This window comes from Haplochromis burtoni, unplaced genomic scaffold (assembly GCF_018398535.1).
Source record: "Haplochromis burtoni strain Fernald_Lab_line unplaced genomic scaffold, NCSU_Asbu1 Contig_13, whole genome shotgun sequence".
Lineage (NCBI taxonomy): Eukaryota > Metazoa > Chordata > Actinopteri > Cichliformes > Cichlidae > Haplochromis > Haplochromis burtoni.
This window is the reverse complement of record NW_024582374.1, coordinates 3,986,830-4,006,219: the sequence shown is the minus strand read 5'-3', so window position 1 is coordinate 4,006,219 and position 19,390 is coordinate 3,986,830. Positions and strand designations below refer to the sequence as shown.

Sequence of the window (19,390 nt, the reverse complement as noted above, 5' to 3'; positions counted from 1 at the left end):
AGCTCCTTTAAACAAATCTGTCAGATCTCTTAATGCTGGGTAAATAGAAGACACTGTTTTTTTTATCTGGCTGGAAGAACAGGGTCAGTGGAATTACAGCCTGTTACACCATGTTTTTCTCCATGTCTGAATTAAAAGGAATAAGAACACCCAAAAGTAGGATTTCCCCTTTCCGCTTGTCAGCCAGCTAATAGAAAATCCAACTCTAATGCGAAGAGGGAGAGAAAACAGGCAGGACAGAAGAAGCTGGGTAGCTGGAACGGACGCAGACAAAGAATCGAGCAGGCAGAGCATCAAGGAGGTTGAGAGGCTGAATCCTCAGCAAGGCAGCAGGAGGGGCAAAGAGAAGGGATAAGAGGTTTGACAGGGCCCGCTTTGTTTGTCATTCATGCTATCCTGCTCATCCCCAAAGCCCCCGGCTGGCCCTGTGTAATAAACCCGGACATGCAGCTTCGTTCATTCATCCTCCAGGCCCCAGTGTGTGTTGTGATTGTGTAGCCTGTTGACACGGTTCATAATGGCCCTTAAAGAACCTGGCTTCTCTCAACCTGACAGCTCTCAATTGGATCACTACCAGTAATACTGACAGAATGACATACACAAACATACAGTGCAGCCCAAGTTTGCTCTTGCCTGAACCAATAAGAGCGCTCAGGGAGCCGTGTGTGTGCACGCACGGGTGCTTGTGTGTATGAGGCAAATGGAAACTGAGCACTTTTAGTGTATTTTCACTGTACTGATATATTTCAGTAGTGCAGGATATGATACTGTGTGTGTGTGTCAGAGAGCAGTTGGAGAGTAGGCTGCTGATTAGCCATGCAGGGCAGGGCAGGCTGAAGTGTAGTATGACCTAGCTAAGGGGCGTCTGTCTGGGCCACGCAGCACGTGGACACGGATACTCAGTGGGAGTGGAGTCTGGGGGGTTGGCTGTGGGAGGAGAAAGAGGGCGGAGCCCCCTGTCCATCCCTAAACCAGCCGGCACCCCCTCTCCCCCCCCTCCCCCCTCCAACCTCCAGCCTCCCCCAAAACAAAAGCTCCAGATGGTAGGAAAGCCACCAGCCTCCCTCATCCCTCACCCTTCTCCCCCCACCCCTCCCTCAACCTTTGTCTGGAGGCCTGTCCCTTTGTTTGCGGAAGAGAGACCCCCGAATGGATTAACTCTTTACATTCCAGCCTCTTTTGTGTTAAAAAGCCAAATCTAAGACCCCGACCCCACAGCCACCCCGGCCCCCTCCCCCCCTTTTAGTGTCTCATTGGGGCTTTCTTCCCTCTGTCTTTGCCTCTGTGGCTGTTTCCTGTAGGGCACCGTTGGTTGGTAGGTGGAGGGGGGGGGGGCTTCAGAATAAGAGCGTGGCTCTAAGAAGGGGGAAGGGGAGGGAGGCTGGTAGCGGGGGTCACTCATCCACGTCTGTTGTTATGGGTGGACGGATAAAGAAAAGGCTCAGTGAGGGCTGCAGGTGTTGATTGTGTCATTAGCTCGCTCTCTATTGGCCGCCACTAGTTGTCTCCTCCTTATCCCAAAATCGATTGCTTTAACCAGTTTTCACTGGATGGCCACTGAATTCTCCTTCATCCCAGTGCACACACACACAGGCACAACAACAGTATGTACTGTAGAGGGATCTTCTCTGTGATAGCCTCTAGCTGAAATTCTTGTTTGTGGGGGCAGAGCAAACAAAGTGAGAGTAGCCATCCGATGCTCCCAAATGTCTGGACTGTTCTTTGACATCCTTCTGTTTTTCATCCTGTTTAGTCCCCTTTATTTTTGCCTAAATAATCATTTATTCTCACTCTTGATTGCTTTTTTTCTTTTGTTTTTAAGTGATGGTGATTAAACTGTAATTTTGTTGGTTTATATTCCAAGGGGGAGATACACTACATGTAAATATAGGCTACTTTTAGACTGCTCCCTTACTCATAAGGGGTCACCACAGCGGGTTGCTCAGCACATTTTGATTTGTCAGAATTTCCTGTTTCAACCCCCATGGGATCTGTGTCTCCTTCCAGTAACAAGGAAGAGACACAAACAGGGGATTTTTTGATTCTTGGCTGAATAGTGGTGGTAAATACATGTAAACATAATCCATTATTAATGCTAGCGTCACCAGCAGTGAAATCCTCTACAGTGACAGAGACCTCAACAGCTGTGATAGTTGTTTGGCGGTAACATGAAGTGTAAGCACAGAACAAGGACGATTAAACAAGATGCGCCTTGCTTGCTTGCTAACATGCTAGCTAGCTTTGTGTCACAGGCATCTGCAGCCTTTCTCAGTTTAAGAAGTCTGTGTAGACTTAAAGTTTGAAGTCTCTTCTTCATACTTTTTAGTAAAAAGTTATGAGCTCCAAGTTGAATAACACTGTCTTAGTTTCAGTGGTGATGGCCAAGCAATGCATATGCAACACTAGGAGGTAGCACTTTACTATAACTCACACTTAATACAGTCAAATCAGTGGAAACCTGGAAAATCTGAAAAGCATACAGTTTACTGCAGTGAGCCGAATTTAACTTTGCACAGTGTGTGAGAGTTGGATGAACTGAAATCAAAGGTTTCCTTATTCTGTCAGTTATGTCATGGTGCGAATACACTATAAAAGAAATTTGGTGATTTGGTGTCTTACTTTACTAAAGTTATCAAAAGGTCGCTTACTGAACTTAAATTGGTTCAGTCCAGAAGAATTAGTTCCCGTCACACAGGCCTAGAGACTTCTTGGCAACCAACCGTGTGTATTCCCCGATTGATTGTCGAGTGGTTGCTGGCACTCACTAGGTGCTATTAGTCACAAAGAGGTTGATTTCAGTGCGTTGGTTTGACACAGTGACTGCCAGCAATTTCGCCAACTGTAGGTGAATATAACTTCTTGCCAACTGGTTTCCAGGCCTGTGTGGTGGTGTCTGACTTTCAGATACTACTCTGTCGACCAAGTGCAAATGTTTGTGAAATCGGCAAAAGTTGAAAGAATACTATTTTGGGATTCCTAGACAGACAAAATGTTTCCTATTAGCCATGTCATGCACAGTTATCCCCCCTGCAAGGAGAGGAGGCCCGAATGTCTTTGCTGTTACTGCGTAATTATTCTGGGCATCATTAAGCTTGATCACTAAGCCTCAGTCACTGCCTCTGTGACTGTTGTTCTGTGTGAGCGGGCTCTTTGTCTTTGGGTCTCAAGTTTGACAGCTTAATTTTTCTCGTGGGTCAGGTTTGTTTTGCAGGACTTTCTTCAGTCACAGTTACTGTATTATTACACCATTTCCAAAGGCAGGTCCTGTGACGGACAGGGAACCTGTTCAGGGTGTAACTCGCCTCGTGCTGCTCTCTGCTACCTAAGGTTGAGAAAACAGACTGTTGAATGAGCACATGGAGCATTTCTGGTTTATAAGGCACGATGATGATAAATGATAAATGCGCTGAGTTTTTTTTCTTTTATACTCGTGCCGCATCCTGATCTCCATCTCTGTCTTAATTTTTATTTCCGTTTCCCTGCTGACTGACCGACGGACTGAGTGACGCACACAGGATTAAACCAGCTACTAGCAGCCTGCGTGGCTGTCTTTCAGTGTCTTTGTTTACCCTCTTTATTGTACTGGAAAAGCACATTGTAACCACTGGCTCTGTGAGGCCACAGTTAATTGCAAATAATTATCGTGATGGCATTTAATTTTAGTAATTGTCATCTTCTGGACGGCTGGACGCTAATCCTTTCCTCCTCCTCTGTTCAGGATACAAAGAGCGCGTGTTTGTGTGCGCCGGCCACGCTGGCTCGTATATTTTAGTCTTGTTTCTGATTTGAATAAATAAAAGAGTTTATATGACCCCCAAGCTGTAATTTAAATCTCTCCTGTGACTCTTCAAAGTAAGAGCTGTTAAACTTTGCATCCTTTGTACAGAGTCGTGTGGCTTAAACCACCAGTTACATCCCATAATACTATAAAGAGCTTCCCATGATGAGATGATTAGATTGAAATGATTAGATAATTGGATAGAAATTTTACTATAACAAGGGTGTGCAAGATTTCTCGCAGATTGCTGTTGCTAATTAACTGCAAATGTTGACTCCCTAGATCATTTCTACAGATTAGCTTTTCTGAAAAGGATGGGACAACAACTGCGTGTTATTCTTCTAAATGTGGGTGGCCCTATATTAAAAAGGAAAAAAAAAGGCGCCGACAATGGTCCCATCCTACATATACCTGGATTCGGTCCTACCGATGCACTGAAGCTGCCCTATGGGGTCTAAATTGGGTGAATATTAGAAAGATTTTGCTCGTTAATCTAACACTTCCTCACACTTTCTGCGTCTCTATGCAGAAAAAGTGTAAAACCTCCGAAATAATATCAGAAAAATGAAAGTATTTGTTTCCGCGTTTAGTCCTCTCCGGCAGTGATCCTCCTTCAGATTATGCAGAGAGACGGAATGAGATTTGCCTGCGCCGGCTCAGACAGACGCAGGTCAGCTGTTCAAATCGTAATATATTTCAGACTTCACAGGCCAGGAGATGTTAGATCACCTTCCCCTACCCCTGCGACTGCACCTGGTTGTGTCTTTTCTGTAACAAACTGCAACCCGCGTCCCATTTCATTTCCCCGAGAGCTGATTGGATTTGCGATGGTCGCGCCTTCACACCGCACCTCGTCTCTGACAGAGCAGCAATCTCTTTAACACCAACCGATAGATATGATAATGTACACTGGCTTTATTGCCGAGTGACAGAAGGGCGGCACAACACACAGGCACGCGCACTCACGCACAATGTGTTCACCACCAGCTTTGCACAGTCCCGCCCTGTTCCTCGGTGCCCTCCTCGTCTAGAAGGGACCCCAGCGCGCACTGAACGCCTCAGGGCACCGACTCTGCCTTTTAATCTTTAAATACTCTAATAACACATTTCTATTTTAGTTCAGATGCTTTGAAAGGTTGGTACCTCGTGCTGCGGGGTTCAAATTTATTGTTTATTGTTCGTTTTTATTTTTAGGACACCCATTGTTGCACTCTGGTTTCCTTGATGCCCTCAAATAGCAAAGAAAATTAAAAAAAAAAAATCAAAGGACAATGAAGGAATGTGTAGATTGCTGATCAACAATGTTCTGTAATAACTATATTCAAGAGATAATAACACAGAAGCATGAAAATCACGCATCCTGCGCAATGAAAAATGACCAGTATGTGACAGGGTGCTGCCGAGCCACTCTCTGACAGTTACGGGCGATCAGCTAATATTTTCTGCTCCATTTCGCAGTCTGTCACATCAAGTGTCACAGCTGTTCCTAACATCAGCACAAAGAATGCATGTTAGAGTTTATTTGCACCTTTAAGTGGCAAAAAAAAAAAATCCTCTCGTGACTTCAGCATTTCTTGTTTTTAATATTCTGTCCGTGAAGTCAGCACCGAGGAGAAGCAGCACTCCTTTATTTCAGTGCAGTAATTAAGGGCCCATTTGGAGCGGGACCTGGTGGCCTCCGATGCCCTGAAGGAGTTGGATTGGTCTAATTAACTAATATGAACACTGCTGATTGGGCAGTAAGTAACATAATCACAGCTGATTGGTCAATAACCTGCAGGTCACCGGGACGGGCCGAGGGGAACATTTGGAGGTCCTTCCTGGTAATTTGGACCCGAGCTGCTGGCTGGACTGCGCAATAGTGTGGAGGCTAAAGAGAAGACTGCTGTGGTGTATGTGTGTGTTTGTGTGTGTGTGTAGCTGGAAAAGTGCTGAGATTTTAAATGGTTTTTAAAGCAAAAAATGATCAAATCTGATGCGCTCACTACAAAATATAATTTTTCTGCGGCTAGTCAGACAAAACAAAACAAACAAATTAAAGGTGTCAGCCTTTAAAATTCTGATGACAGTAGAGACATTGATTAGCAGATTTATCAATACTGAAAATAATTGTTAGTCACAGCTAACAGTTGTCATCGTCAACCACGTTGTCAGGTCAGCTCTGCCGTTTCTGTTGGACGCGTTTTGATCACATAATATCTCGTTCATATCATAATGTTGTTAATTTTAAAACACATGTTCCTAGAAACTTTTGCAGTCAGGGCCAAGAATCAGCCAATCACACTGATGTTTCGGTTCATCGGTGCCGTTTTATGTTCTTTGGATGGTTCTGTTGAGACAACATTGAAAAGTGCTGTCACCGGAGCTCGTGACTCATACTGACGTTGACGGCTTCTTGGTCTATTTTTGAAAAGTTTGTCTCAAACTGAGCTATCAAGAAATCATTTTATACCTGCTCTGCTTTTTAAACATCTACATGATATTCTTCTGCTTCTGTTAACACTTCTGTTTTAACCACTTTTTGCCATGAACCTGGTGTGTCTGTGGCCTACAGATGAAAGTGTCTAACTGCTGTTACTGTCCTGTGTGCACAGTGTATTCTGGGATCTGTACTGCGCTGCCCCGGACCGGAGGGAGACGTGCGAACATTCCAGCGAGGCCAAGGCTTTCCATGACTATGTGAGTGAACTTAACCAACCCTGCCGCCGTGTACAAGTACACACACATCCACATGCTCGTGAACACCCACGATCACACAGACTGTGCATCAGAAAGAAGGGACTATCCTGTTTGAGATAATGCTGCTGGTTCTTGTTTTGACACGTTTGTTTTTTACCGTCTGCGCGTCTGCTCTTCCTGGTTGCAGCCTCCGTTTGTGGACGGGGCTCGCTGCGAGCCAGACGTCTGAAATGGCGTGCTTTTAAAAAATGCAACACCCGTGAACACCACTTGTATATTTTATGGGAAAGCCCTTATACTTCCATCTTTGAATTTTTAAAATCCAATAGGGTGTTTGTGGCAACGTTCAATATTTAACTCGATCTGACTGATTACATATATTTTTCCTATCAGCTGCTTCAGCGGTGCAGCTCAGCTGGTGGCCACACTTCCTGTTCTAGTGAATCTGTCGCCGAGGTTAAAGGTCACTGTACTGCCTGACTATTTATCGTTCCACTCGTGGCTTCAGTAAAGGTCAAATCACATGAAGCAGTTGTTTGATCGCACCATTACATCTACACACACATTTGCACACAATAGCTGCTTATGATAGTTGTGGCAGAGGATGGCCCGGGTGCTGCAAGGTCAGGGCCTGAGCCCCCCGTGACCCCTGTCGTCTGCACAGTTGATCAGACCAGTAGATCAAACGTGCACGTTTTCTGCAGGCCAGCACAAAGCGAGCGTCTGTTTTCTCGTGACTGCGGACCACGCAGGCTTAACCTCCTCACTTTGTCATCTTTTTTCAAATTGTTTTTTTGTTCTTTAGCTGCAAGGGTTTTCTCTTTTGGCTTGTCCACACTATGATAAATATTTGCATCATGCCGCATGGTGTATATTTGAGTAAGGATTACACGGTGTGCGGATGTTGACTGGACAGACTGCTTCAGCTGCGAGATTATCGTTCCACCCGGGCAGAAGTTAAACCTGAAATGGATTAGAGGCACGGTTCTCGCCATCCGCATTTCATTCAGGCCGTTTTAACTCGTAGCCTGTCACCCGTCCAGTTGAACTCTCTTATGAGGTTTGACGGCAAAAGTGCGAGCGCTTGTCAGCTGAACAGATTACATCTGTCGCGCATGTACCATGCATGTCTGCGCGGGCACTAGTTGATGTGTGCGTCTCCTCGCCTCGTCTCTGTGTGTGTGCATGTGTTGGACCACCATAAGATTAATTACATGGTTAATTAAACCTAGTAGTTAATTAAATCTGACAACTGTGTCTAATTAATCTAAATGCCATATAATTTCCTACACCTTTCTCCAGAGGTAGGCCAGCTGGATACCTGCATGTCAGCTATTTAACGGCTCTGGTTTGACAGCCCTGGTCAATATATGTCTGAACCTCTGGCTTGAAATTCTGCCAACCTGCCGACATATTTTAAACGTGTTTCAGTCTTTGTTTGCGTAAACTGGTTAGCTGAGAATCCGAATCGCTGCTGCTGCTCCTCGGCATTGGACTGCATAGACAAAACATAGAGTCAAGCTGCAGTTTAGGGGTTAAAGTGCTGATGTGAATCAGAGGTTCAGAAGTATATTGAGCTTGTTTTTACTAAAATATAGTAAAGATAGGTAGAGAGAGGAGGCAGGTGCTCTGTTGGTGTTGTGGTAAAGTGATAAACGCATCCTAAAGGGGAACTTGATGAGCATTTAAAACTGCTGAGACGCTCTGTTTTTGATCTTCGACCTCACTCAAGTTCACAAGGTCAGCCTGTGCGAACTCTCAGCTCGCGACTGCTGATTTGCTGCGATTAGGAGTTTAAAGATAGAAATATTTGTCATTTTATGGTTTCGCTTAATGATGCATGCGATGTGCAGGTGTTTCACTTTCAACTTTCAAAAAAAGCTAGTGCAGCCTTCCGATTTGAGATAGACACAAGGTGCAGGATACTGTTTGCACACAAATGCCGAAATCTGAATACAAATCCAACGAAAAAGAAAGTGTAGAAAAACTGCATTTTACGCAGGGTCCTCTTTTATAAATCATTGTACCCTCGTACTTCCATATTTAATCAATGGCATATAAAATCAGTGTTTGCACCTCAAGTTATTGGACACAGCAATTAAAAGAAACACAAGGAAGAAGCACAAATTTCACAGAATTTAAAACTCAGACGCTCACCTGAGAAGTGGGGAAAAGAAACGGTCTCAAATCTGTAATCGTGAATGGCAAAAAGTGCAAAAATGTCACGCAGGTTATCGCCTTGGTGAGGACCACAGCAGAGAGGAAAAGGAAAGGCTGTAATACAAATAAGAGACAAAAAGGCATCAGTTCACACAAGGAAAGCAGGCGGCTATTTATAGCTCCCGCAATTAATTTAGTGTATGCTATGAAGAGCAAATTCTCTATATCAACATAGGTAGGCGTGTTTGAGAGGCAGAAACAACTATATTTATGAGAAGCAGCTGTCCGTTTTATCTTATGTTTACATACTTTCACTTTTCACCTTTGCTTTCACTCACTGGTTTGGTATAGCCACAAAACTAGTTAGTGATGTTTAGGACAAAAAGACTGCACCTGGGTTAAAATATCGTCTTGAATGTGCTTGAAAATCCAGGCCAAAGGTCAAAAGGAAAGAAAAACATGTGTCGTCAGTTTGAGTCGGTAATTGAGAAAAAAAAAAAAGAAAGAAAGTTTGAGTCGGTAATCGTGGACCTCGTGCTACCTTATTATAAAAGAAAACTATAAATTATACTGCTTTGAATTCATGCTTTGCTAAGTAAAGTTGCAGAGTTGTTTTGGATTAGGAGTCCTAATAAAGCGTAGAGGGTGTGGCAGAGGCTCTGACAGTGCACGACAAGGTGCGAGAAAGCACATGTGCTATTGTGACCATTCCCGCACGTGTCTTTGTGCGTCTGCGTGACGGCGAGAGCCAGAGCATCGGGGTCGAAGCGCGTGAATCCCCAGGGTGACGAGGGGTCTGTCTGCCTCTGATTAACTCTGGCTCCTCGGTCCCCGCAGACTGACGGCCCGATCGAGTCTCTATCAAGGCCCCTTGCTGATAACGGCTCCCTCGCTCCCCCGAGTCAGCCCGGATCACGGAGTGAAAAACAACACGGCTCCCGGGAGCCGCGCACTCCACTCTGTGTGCAGCTCAGCAGGAGCGGTGGAAGGGGAACGTGTGTGAGATAAACCAGGATTGCTTTTGTTTTTATTAATGCTTCTTCTTACATGTAATTTATGGTCTGCCTGGCCTCTATAGAGGTGTACGCTGTCATTTTGCTGCGGATAACAATGAGAAAATATCAGCAAAGAGCCATAAAATTGATATCTATATATCTGCTTATTTGTTTCCGCAAACTAATTTGGTTGCCAGGCAACGCTGAGCCGGAGTACAGTCTTAGTTACAGATTTGGTTTGGCTCAGCTCAGTTTGGCTCAATTTGGCCCGATTTGAAGGCACCTCTTACTCAGCCCTGTCCTGCTGGCCCCCTCTGAGAGCAATGATGTAGACTTTGTGGACTCTCCAGTTTGGGAAAGATAATGGAATATAATGTGCTAATCCCCAGATCTGGGGACTGGTTGACAGCTAATCCAGGGGAATGTGGTGGGATTGGAGCCCTGGCCTCCCTCCCAGAACTGGAGGCCTCTGACTAGAAGGGTAGCTAGTTGCTTTCACCCTTGAATGGCGAATCTGCTATCGTAGACACTCTCACGTAAACACTCCCACTTGCAGCAGCGCTTGTGTGCATATCCCACTCCCACGCGCTCTCATGCAAATGAATACACGCACTCAAAGTAAGCGAGATGATGCCGTATCATAAAGAGCTGGAACAGCCTGAAGTCTTGTACCTCTGTAAAGTAATTTGAGTGTTCGCTCTTGTCGTCTTAATTGTCGGAATTGTGTTTCTGTCCTTTCTCTTCACGTCGCCCTTTAATCACGTTTATTTCCTAAAAGAGATCCGCGCATCTCATGGTCCTCTTTTCTGCTGGAATTTGGATGTTCCTCAAAAGAGCACTTTGTTGAGGAAATGTGTTTGATTATAAGAACATGGCATGTCTTTAGTAACTCAATATGAATGATTAAAGCACGCGAGCTTTGTGATGAAGAAAGCATACATATTGACGGACGAGCACGCACACACACAGAGAACGAGTCGCTGTCTTCTCCATCTCAGACACGCGCGCATGCACTTTCAGTCTCAAACAAACAGTCTTTCAGGAAGCGATCCGCTCGCCTCGCTGCTGCAGACATTTTGCTTTGCCCCAGCCAGAGGTCGCAACCCCAAACATCTGCGATTCACGCCAATCCGGGTTCACCGCCTGCAGAGCATCACGGATTTAGTGCCACAAGTGCGTCACTCACGTCGCAGTGCTTCACTGACTCCTCTCAGCTCTCGGCTTACTGATGCAAACTGTCACGATAATGGCTGAGATGGAGGAGTCAAAAACAGGGATTCAGCTTTGAACGTTTCACCTCTTCCCGAAATAGAGCGCATTAAGAAAACCGTCATGAAAGCCCTCGTGAACCTGATAAGGCGCTCGAGCATTAGCTGCATATTTGATTGTTTGATCGACAGAAAATTTTAACATTTTGAAAATGCAGTCTGACGTTCTGTCTTTACATCAGCAAAACTTCCATTTAAAATTTTTTTTAATTTTCAGTTTGTCTGCTAATTACGTTCTTGATTGATGTCAAAAAAGTCAGAAAATATTCCCCGCCAGTGTTTTTCAGAGACCAAGGAGACATTACTTACAGTCTTGTTTCACCATTCTGAAATCATATTTGCTTTTATTTAAAGACTAACAGATTAATGACAGTCAAACAGTTGTCAGTATATTTTCTGTTGGTTGACCGGTTGATTGAGTAATTAACTTCTTGCTTCTGCTCTACACTGAGTCACTTCAACCAGCAAAACGAGTGCCGCAGCCCTAATCTGATCTCTTCCCAGCATGCCGTTTGCAGACCGTAGATAGATGGAGATGCAATGTTGGCTGTTGCCTGGCTATTCTTTGAGCGGGTTAAACATTTGTTAGGCTCGACCACAGTAACAGGTGGCACGATGGGAGGAGCTGCGCTCTGTAAACAAGCGTTGATAGCCAAGCCTTTGTCTGGACTCTGTGTGGGATTTTGTGTGTTTTTTTTCATCACTGCTACTCACTACGTTACCAGGTGCTCACTTGCCATTTTTTTTATGCCACACGTCTGCATGAAACCTTCCTTCCCTGTCAAAGCGCTCTTTGTCCCCGTCCTTTTTTTTTTTTCTTCATGAAATTTACTCATCCTGCACCGTTTTTTTCCTGCTTCAGTTCCTCTCAGGTCTTTTTCGCCATCCTCCAACCCCCTCCCGCCGTGCTTTCTTTGCCTTCCTCTCTGTTCCACGCTCTCTTTCTTATTCCTCCCCCTCTCTCCTTCGCCGCCCTCCCTCCCTCTCACAGGAGATTGATTGGGTAATCTGGCTGGGTGCCAGCAGTGCCCGCTTCCTTGCTCGGGGGAAGGAGAGAAGCAGGGGCGACATGACGACATGCAGGAATAATAATAACATCCATAATATAGGCAGAGTAGGTATGGATGGAGGCATGAGGACAGAAAGCGAGAGAGAACGCAGAGGACTGGAGTCTGCGTTGGCACAGCGATATCTTCCTCTCACAGATTCTGCTGGCTGTTTTCACTTTAAATATAGCCTACACACCATGGTGTGCCACAGCATTGTGTCTCCATTCCTGTCCGTCTCCCGTCTTCTCTACCTTTCTGCCACCGCCACCGCCTCCTCTGTTCACGCCCGTGTCGTCTTTTAATATCAAACAGTGCGTGGAGTGCAGGCTGCAGGCAGACGGGCGCTGAGCGAGAGGACGCCGTCTTTGTGTGCCGTTGTTTACCGTTGTTACAGTCTAAATGAAAAAGGCCGGTCGGCTCCTCTGTCTGTGTATACCTTTCGCTATCTGAGGAAGGCAGCAAAGCCTGAAAGTGCTGCCCTCAAGCTGCGTGCGTGTTCGGCTGGAGGTCTGCAAGTGACAGAAGCAGAAGATCAAATGTTGCTTATGATTCCCTTCCTTGCAGGTTCATTCTGGGCAAGTTTAAACCGAGCTGCAGTTTAGCATTTGATCTCAGCTATGTAAGCACGAGCCGCTGGATCTGTGTTTGACAGGGACAGACCGGGACATGGACGGATGCAGACGACCATCCGGGGACAGAGACGGGGAGGGGATGTTTCTGTGCAGGGAGAATGAGGTGTGCGAAGGCACTAGGGACTCTTTTTGAAGTCTGCATGTTTTGCAGTTTATCTGAGTTTTGGTACTAGCTATGCTTTGCGTCCCACTAGCCAGAGCAGCGTAAATGCCATCAATCTGCCCGCGCAAAGTTATTGTAGAAGCCAGGCCCTGCAGCGTATACTTTCCCTCCTTGCATGCAGATTTCCAACCCAGTCCCATTTAATTTCCCTAACCCAGTTACCCATGAATACCCTCTTAGTTGCAACATCATCATCCATAAAATTTAAACGAATGCTTTAAATGAATACTACATTCAGGGGAATAGTGAAAACTCCTTGGGGCATTTGTTTATCTCTCCCAATGAAACTAGCGGGTGAACGCTGCCAATTCTCTTTCAGTTTAGTCATTTTCAGGAAACAAATTATGGCTCAATAATTAAAAAAAGCAGCATTCATCACTTGTTTGCCCTCGACTGTAACCAGTTTACTGTGGAGAATTGAAGTGAGCAATTTGTCAGGGGGCTGGAAGTTTGAGGGCGACCTTCCGTGCTGGGGGTGCCTGCGATGCTTCTCTTGGCAAGCCTGCATCACGCAAGCCTGCCCGCACGCACACAAACACACATTCACTCCCTCCTCTCTTTCTCACCATCTTTGTAGCTCCCTGACACCGGCGACTTCCAAACCACATCCATTTATCCATTTATCCATTGTGTAAAAACACACTGTCCGGCTCGGAACGGCATAAATTACTGCAATTATGATGCTTCTGCTGTCTTTGTTTCAGCTTACTTTGAACTTTCCTTTGGCAGGCTGCTCTGACTCTGTGTTTTTATAACTTTGTGTCCCAAGTCTCAGAGGAGAGGGCAGAACAACCTGGTAGAAGCTTAGACGAGTGTGTGGTTACTGTCGATTTTACTGTTTCACTGAGTAAATTTCTTCAAAGTGAAACGACTCTGCTGGTCTCCAGTCAGCTTTCCCAGCTGTGGCGCTCCCCCGTTCTCTCCTCCCAGAGAAAAGCTCGGAGCGCTCCATTACTGCCGCTCCTCATTAGGTCTAAAACGTTGACGGCGGTTGCAAGGATTGTCAGGCAGATACGAGTGAAAGCTATGTTTAAGCATACGGTCCCGTTGGTTTAACTGCGAATCGAGAAGCCGTTTCCTTCTTTTAACCAAGATTCATAATTAAGTCAGCTTTCATCAGTGACAAGAGTCTGATTTTAAAGTCGACCGTCATTGTTTCCTTCTGTTCAGGTCCACAAGTACACATTTGCTACCCTTTGAGAAATTTAGCGTGTCATGAACTGACTCAAAGGTTTTGACAAACATTTCAATAGGTTGACGGAGGACGGGCCAGCGTTTATAACCTGGAAGGCACGGGAGAACCTCCCATGCAGGTCAGGGCTTCCTGAGACGATCGCTTCTGATGACGTCATCACAAGTTTGTCAAACTGTGCAAATAAGAGACGCACTGAACTGGGAGGTTGTGTTTAAGTGTGTGAGGACACAAAAATCAGTAAGATAATAGATTAAATGAGCAGCATTAAATATTTCAGGTCAAGATAGACCGCATGCGGTGTGTGCGTAACAGCAATTGCACATAAAGAAAGCAACCCAGGTTATGCAAGGGATCAATAGAGATATCTTTCATAAGATATGGAGATTGAATGAAGCGGTATCAAGGGCAGGTCTGCTTTCAGAAGTCAGTTTCTCTTCCTCTCATAGCCTTGCGTCTTTTCTTTAAAGCGTGCCGTCCTTTACTGTCCTGAATCATGTTCAGTTTATGCCTTTTGGCCTTTTGGGTGAATAGAAAACAAGTAGAACTTTTCATTCAGACTAGAAATGACAAAAAGTGTAAAATAAAAAGACAACTGAAATCGCTTTGAGTAAAAACATTTGAGATCATCACTCACCTGAATTGTGGTGGCCAGACAGTCTGTGTTTAGCACAAAAACCTTCCTGAACCTGGAAGTGGGCACGTCGTTCCTGCCACACGTGGTTTCTATGGAATACTGAGCTTCCTCCCATGATTATTTATGGTTGTTCCCACTGACAGCCAACTGCATCCCATGAAAACTAAGTTAGAAACCAGCTTAACTTTTGCATAACCTGAGTTTTTCTCAGTGACTAGCACTCACCTGTTCATCCATGATATGATCTGGTTAATTCAAACATTGCAAATTTGGAGCGGCAGCTTTAAATTGCTTTGAGAAACTAACAGTTTGTGGCAACTTTCAGAGGAAGTCTTTTCACTTCCTCCCTCATGTTAGTCTTTTTTCCTCTCAGACACTTTGAGCCTTATCCTTTCAAACACCGTAATTTCTCTAAAAGATGCTCCTCGGCTTTTTGTTTTCTTTTTCATATCTTTGTCCACTCTCACATCGCTCTTCTCTCTCGTGCATGCACACTCACACACATGCACACACAGACACAGTCTATCCTGCCCTTTCTCCTCTGCCTCTCTTTGTAGCAGTGGGCAGGCTTGTAACTGGCAGACATTGCAGCTTGGCACAGTGTGTCCCTGGAACTGTGTGTGTGTGTGTCTGCTGTCTCCTACTGCTCTGCCAGTCCACCAGTCTCAAGTACCAGCTGGGCACCCAAACTCACAACCAAAATAAACTGGCGGCCCTAAGCCCATTGGTTGGTGTGTATGTGTGCATGTGTGTGTGTGCGCGCGTTCTGGTGAGTGCATGCACGTGTTCATGGCTGTGTGTGTGTGCGAGCGCGTGATGCCGATTGGACGCCCTTCTTATTAAGTCTCATTGAAGCGAGGGGTGACACAAACATAGACCTTCCTCAGATGAATGCCTGAGATGTTCGCCTGTCTCAACTTTGCATTACAGTGAGGCCCTCCCTGCTAGGATTAAAGACTAAAACAATTACAAAGCCTTATTTGCAATTTAAATTCTCCCAAATGCAGACTTAATCCCCATTTTCCAAAGGCAGCAATACTGAGAGGCGGAATAAATGTGTGAGAGAGATCCAATTCAAGCCTCTGTTGGGGTTTCTGTTGCTAAAATAACACTTATAAGTTATAGGGGGGGGATAATGAATGTGCTTTGAGTTGGTTGAGTTATGTTTGGAGAACAGTTTGCTTCTGTTAAAAGCTCGTCTTGGTAATGACGGGATGAATGTTGCAGAATCAGCAGGGGGGCTGATTTTTTTTTTCTTTTTTACGCCATTTGTGCAGAGAGACGACTTCACATCCTCTGAAGTATTTGCATTTATGTTGTTTGCGTTTAGAAATTCACGTGTGCGCACGTTAAGGTGTCCTGATAGCAGGAGCCGTGGCAGGCATGCTTTACTGCTGCTCGGGGTATATTTACAGACAGTGACTTTAATGCGGTGTAATGATTATTTTTATTCCAGGTACTTCGGCAGCCAGTTCGCTCTGAGTGGAATGACTCCCCATTGGCCCACTGATTACCTCTGTGGCTGCTGCCACACCTGGCTCCTTCAGCTCTCCACTCGCTCCACCATTATAACCTCAGCCCTCCCCCTTTTTATTACTACACCTTCATCTGTTCCCTCCTCCCTCTCTCTGTCTCAGTACACCTTTACTAATGCAACAGTAAGCTGCTCCTTCTTTTTATTAGTCTGCTTTTATGATACAACTCCTCTTCTCTTGTAACTTTTCAGATTTAGTGCTATAAATCAATCTGCCTATTTCATAGATATGCATATATATATATTTGTTTACCTGTTTTAACCTTAAAGTACGTAAATATGTTAGGTTAAAAACAGTGGATGGGGACGTCCCGGTCTTCGGATAAACTGCACCGCAGCAGTTTTATTAGATGCCAGATAAATAATAGCCCTCCTAATTATTAAAATTAAAAATGTGTCGATTTCAGCCCGTGCATGTTTGCTGTTCATTCTTAGGTCTCAAACACTTTTGCATTTCTGTCGCTGTTTTCACACATGAACTTTGGACAATGTCTGGGAAATCGAGTCGTTCGCTGTGAATTCACAATTACCGGGAATATTCTCACATCGGCTCGCCTGGACGTTAGCAAGACTTTCTAGCAGAGAGCTGACAAATTAAAAAAAAAAACAACCAAACACTTAATGTCCACTCTGCTGGGTAAAGTCTCAAAATTCGGCGCTGCACGTGTGAAAATGTCTCAAAATATGCACAACTCTAAATACATCCAATGTGCTTTTTTCTTGTTCCTGCAAGACTTTGTGCATCAGTTACAGTCAGTTTAATTTCAGCTACACTCAACAACTAAACTTTTCCTTTTTTCCGAAGGAAATATGATATATTTATCATTATTATAGGGCGGTAAGTCACTTTAAGAACAGCATGTATGTGCAGAGAGAGCGACACCTTGTTCAGATTACACAGTTTGAAGTCAGCATGTTTTCCGTTTGTGGCCATTTTATAAGGTCAAGTCTTTTCTTTTAATTCGGCGTCTTCCTTTTCTGGTTCTCATTTGAGCTCAGAGCTCTTGCTTTCTGTCTGCTTCTTCTCTTCAGTTCCTTCATCAGCCACTCTTACTTCGTTTAAAGAAGAGAAAAGTAGCTTTCCCAAGCAACTACAGCGTTAGCTATCGAACAATACTATTTTAAGATTGGCCTCCTTCATTAAATACAGGTAGAAAGTTTGATTTGTATCCATGTACCTATGAGTTATGCATCTAATAATAACCTGTCATGGCTAATGGAAACCTCTAAATTAGTTGTAATGAGTTAATATTCACGGGGACTATTTCAGAGTTCTTTTTTGGGTGGTGGGCAGATCTTGAAATACTCCCGCGATTTCTTTTCATTCATAACTGCAAACAAAGGTGGAAAAAAAGATAAAATCTTAAGTCGAATGTTGTAGTACTTGCTCCACCTCACTCTTTTACGTAGCGATGTCACTGCGATTCCACTTCTAAAAACAGCTTTGGCTGCTTAACAGCGACACACTGAAGAAGCTCAGCGGCGTTTGGGTTTAAGGACAGAGGCCGTCTTTGCTGCACTGTGAGGCTGTTTTTTTTGTGACGTCTTTATCTGTTAACTGTTTGTTAGTTTAAATAATCTTTTATGCGTTTTTTTTTTTTTTTTTTTTCATATTTCCTGAAATATATCTACAGCTATCGTACAGAGCCTATACAGGCTTGGCTCTGTGTGATGTCAGAAAGAGCAAAGTTCCCTTGGTAATCATCTCAGCCGCATGGCTCTGGATGTCACTGCAGACACTCACCTGCTGTTCAGTTCCCTGTTTTACGAGGGGCAGCCAATCAGACGAGAGCTGGTTTAAAGGTAGCCTTAAAAAAAGAGGACCTAAAAGTGCTTATTTGTGGCATAGAGTCCCTTTCAGAAAGAACTGACTGTCTCCAGCAGGAAGACATAAGGAGTTTGTTATTAGAAAATGTCTGCAATTTTTATAGTAAACATAGACCATTATTATTAGTGTGTCTGTTTGGGCATATGTTTGATGTTGTTCCCCTGAAATCAGAGCAAACCCTGCCCCTGCTGCCTTTTGGGGTTAATTCTTCCGAGAGAGCCGGAAAATCCAAAAATCCACATCGTGTACTTAGCAACAACAGCGACGTGTGAACTTCCAACCTCCGTTGAGCTGTCTGGATCTAAGCCTTCAGATCAGTTATTTATATCTCCCATGATTAAGTTCAGTGGATAAATAGGGCAGCACATCTGTTTCACTATTGACTGGATGCTCGGACCTGTTCGAGCTTTAGCTCGTGCTCACGGAGCCACGCGTGCTTGTGAAAAGACCAAGAGTTGCACAGGGAAGCGCACACGTGTTACTCCTCGTGTGCGTCCTCTCTGCTCTTTCTCGTTTCTTTTTCTTTACACCACATCAGATCTTTAGTGTAAAAAGTGACATTTGGGCCAGAGATCCACTGCACTGCACTCTGTTGCACACTGAAAAGGTCAGCTTTCATTGAAGGAGTGTGTGGGACCAGCCACTGCCTTGTGAGCGTGAGGGAGAAAGAGAGAGGAGTTTCTTTGAATAGCTGGGCCACTTCAGTTTGCTTGGATAAACTATACTGTGGATTCCTGCTTCGTGTCCTCACGGCGTGGACCGTCGCCAGAGTTGCTCTCTTCTGTGCTGAACTGCTCTGTGGATGCTGTAATCTCCTCAGTGCATGGCCAGATTACTGTCTGTTCCATATTGTCTGGTGGCGGGCTGCAGGATGGAGAGAGGGAGGGACGGAGGAGGCTCTGCTCTGATCTGTTGCTACATAAGGAAGATTACCTTTTTATTAATGTATCCATCTGGACATTTGCTATATTTGGTTGTTTGTCCAGTCTGACACACTGTATAAATCTTATGAGATTTAAATCTAAATACATAAAGGCAGAGATTAGACATAAGTGTTATTTCCCAGGAGTTGTTATGAACAAATGAGTAAATCAGAGCGTCATTTAATTGCGATTAGATAGTATTAAAATACTGTAAATGTTGGATTCTCGTCATGAGTAATACCATTAATTTATTATGCTATTAATCTGGAAATGATTTCCCGAAACTGGATGATTTTCAGCAAAGAAAAATGAAGAAATGTGAGTGTTCATTGTGGCCCGCCACCCCACCACCCCACCCTTCCATGCGTCTTCCTCTCCATCTCTTTCTGTCTCCTGTGCACTCCATGCAGAAATGATTTCCATTCCTGCTGAATTAATGAGGTTCTGCTGAACTGAGAAAAGGCAAGGGGAGTGAGTACGCACAAAGGCACACACACATGCACAAGCAGAAGCAAGCTGGGAGACACACACACACACACACACACACACACA

At 44.6% G+C, this 19,390-nt stretch overlaps 1 protein-coding gene across 3 annotated transcripts in view; it reads left to right on the top strand.

Annotated features, from left to right (window-relative positions):
* The window catches only part of ssbp4 (single stranded DNA binding protein 4), an 86,879-nt gene that overhangs the window by 19,273 nt on the left and 48,216 nt on the right, over window positions 1-19,390 (top strand). For all 3 annotated transcript variants that reach the window (XM_005932451.3, XM_005932452.3, XM_042217053.1), the window contains one exon: window positions 6,373-6,457. In XM_005932451.3, the coding sequence (XP_005932513.1) occupies window positions 6,373-6,457 (85 nt within the window). The remainder of the gene's footprint in view (window positions 1-6,372; window positions 6,458-19,390) is intronic.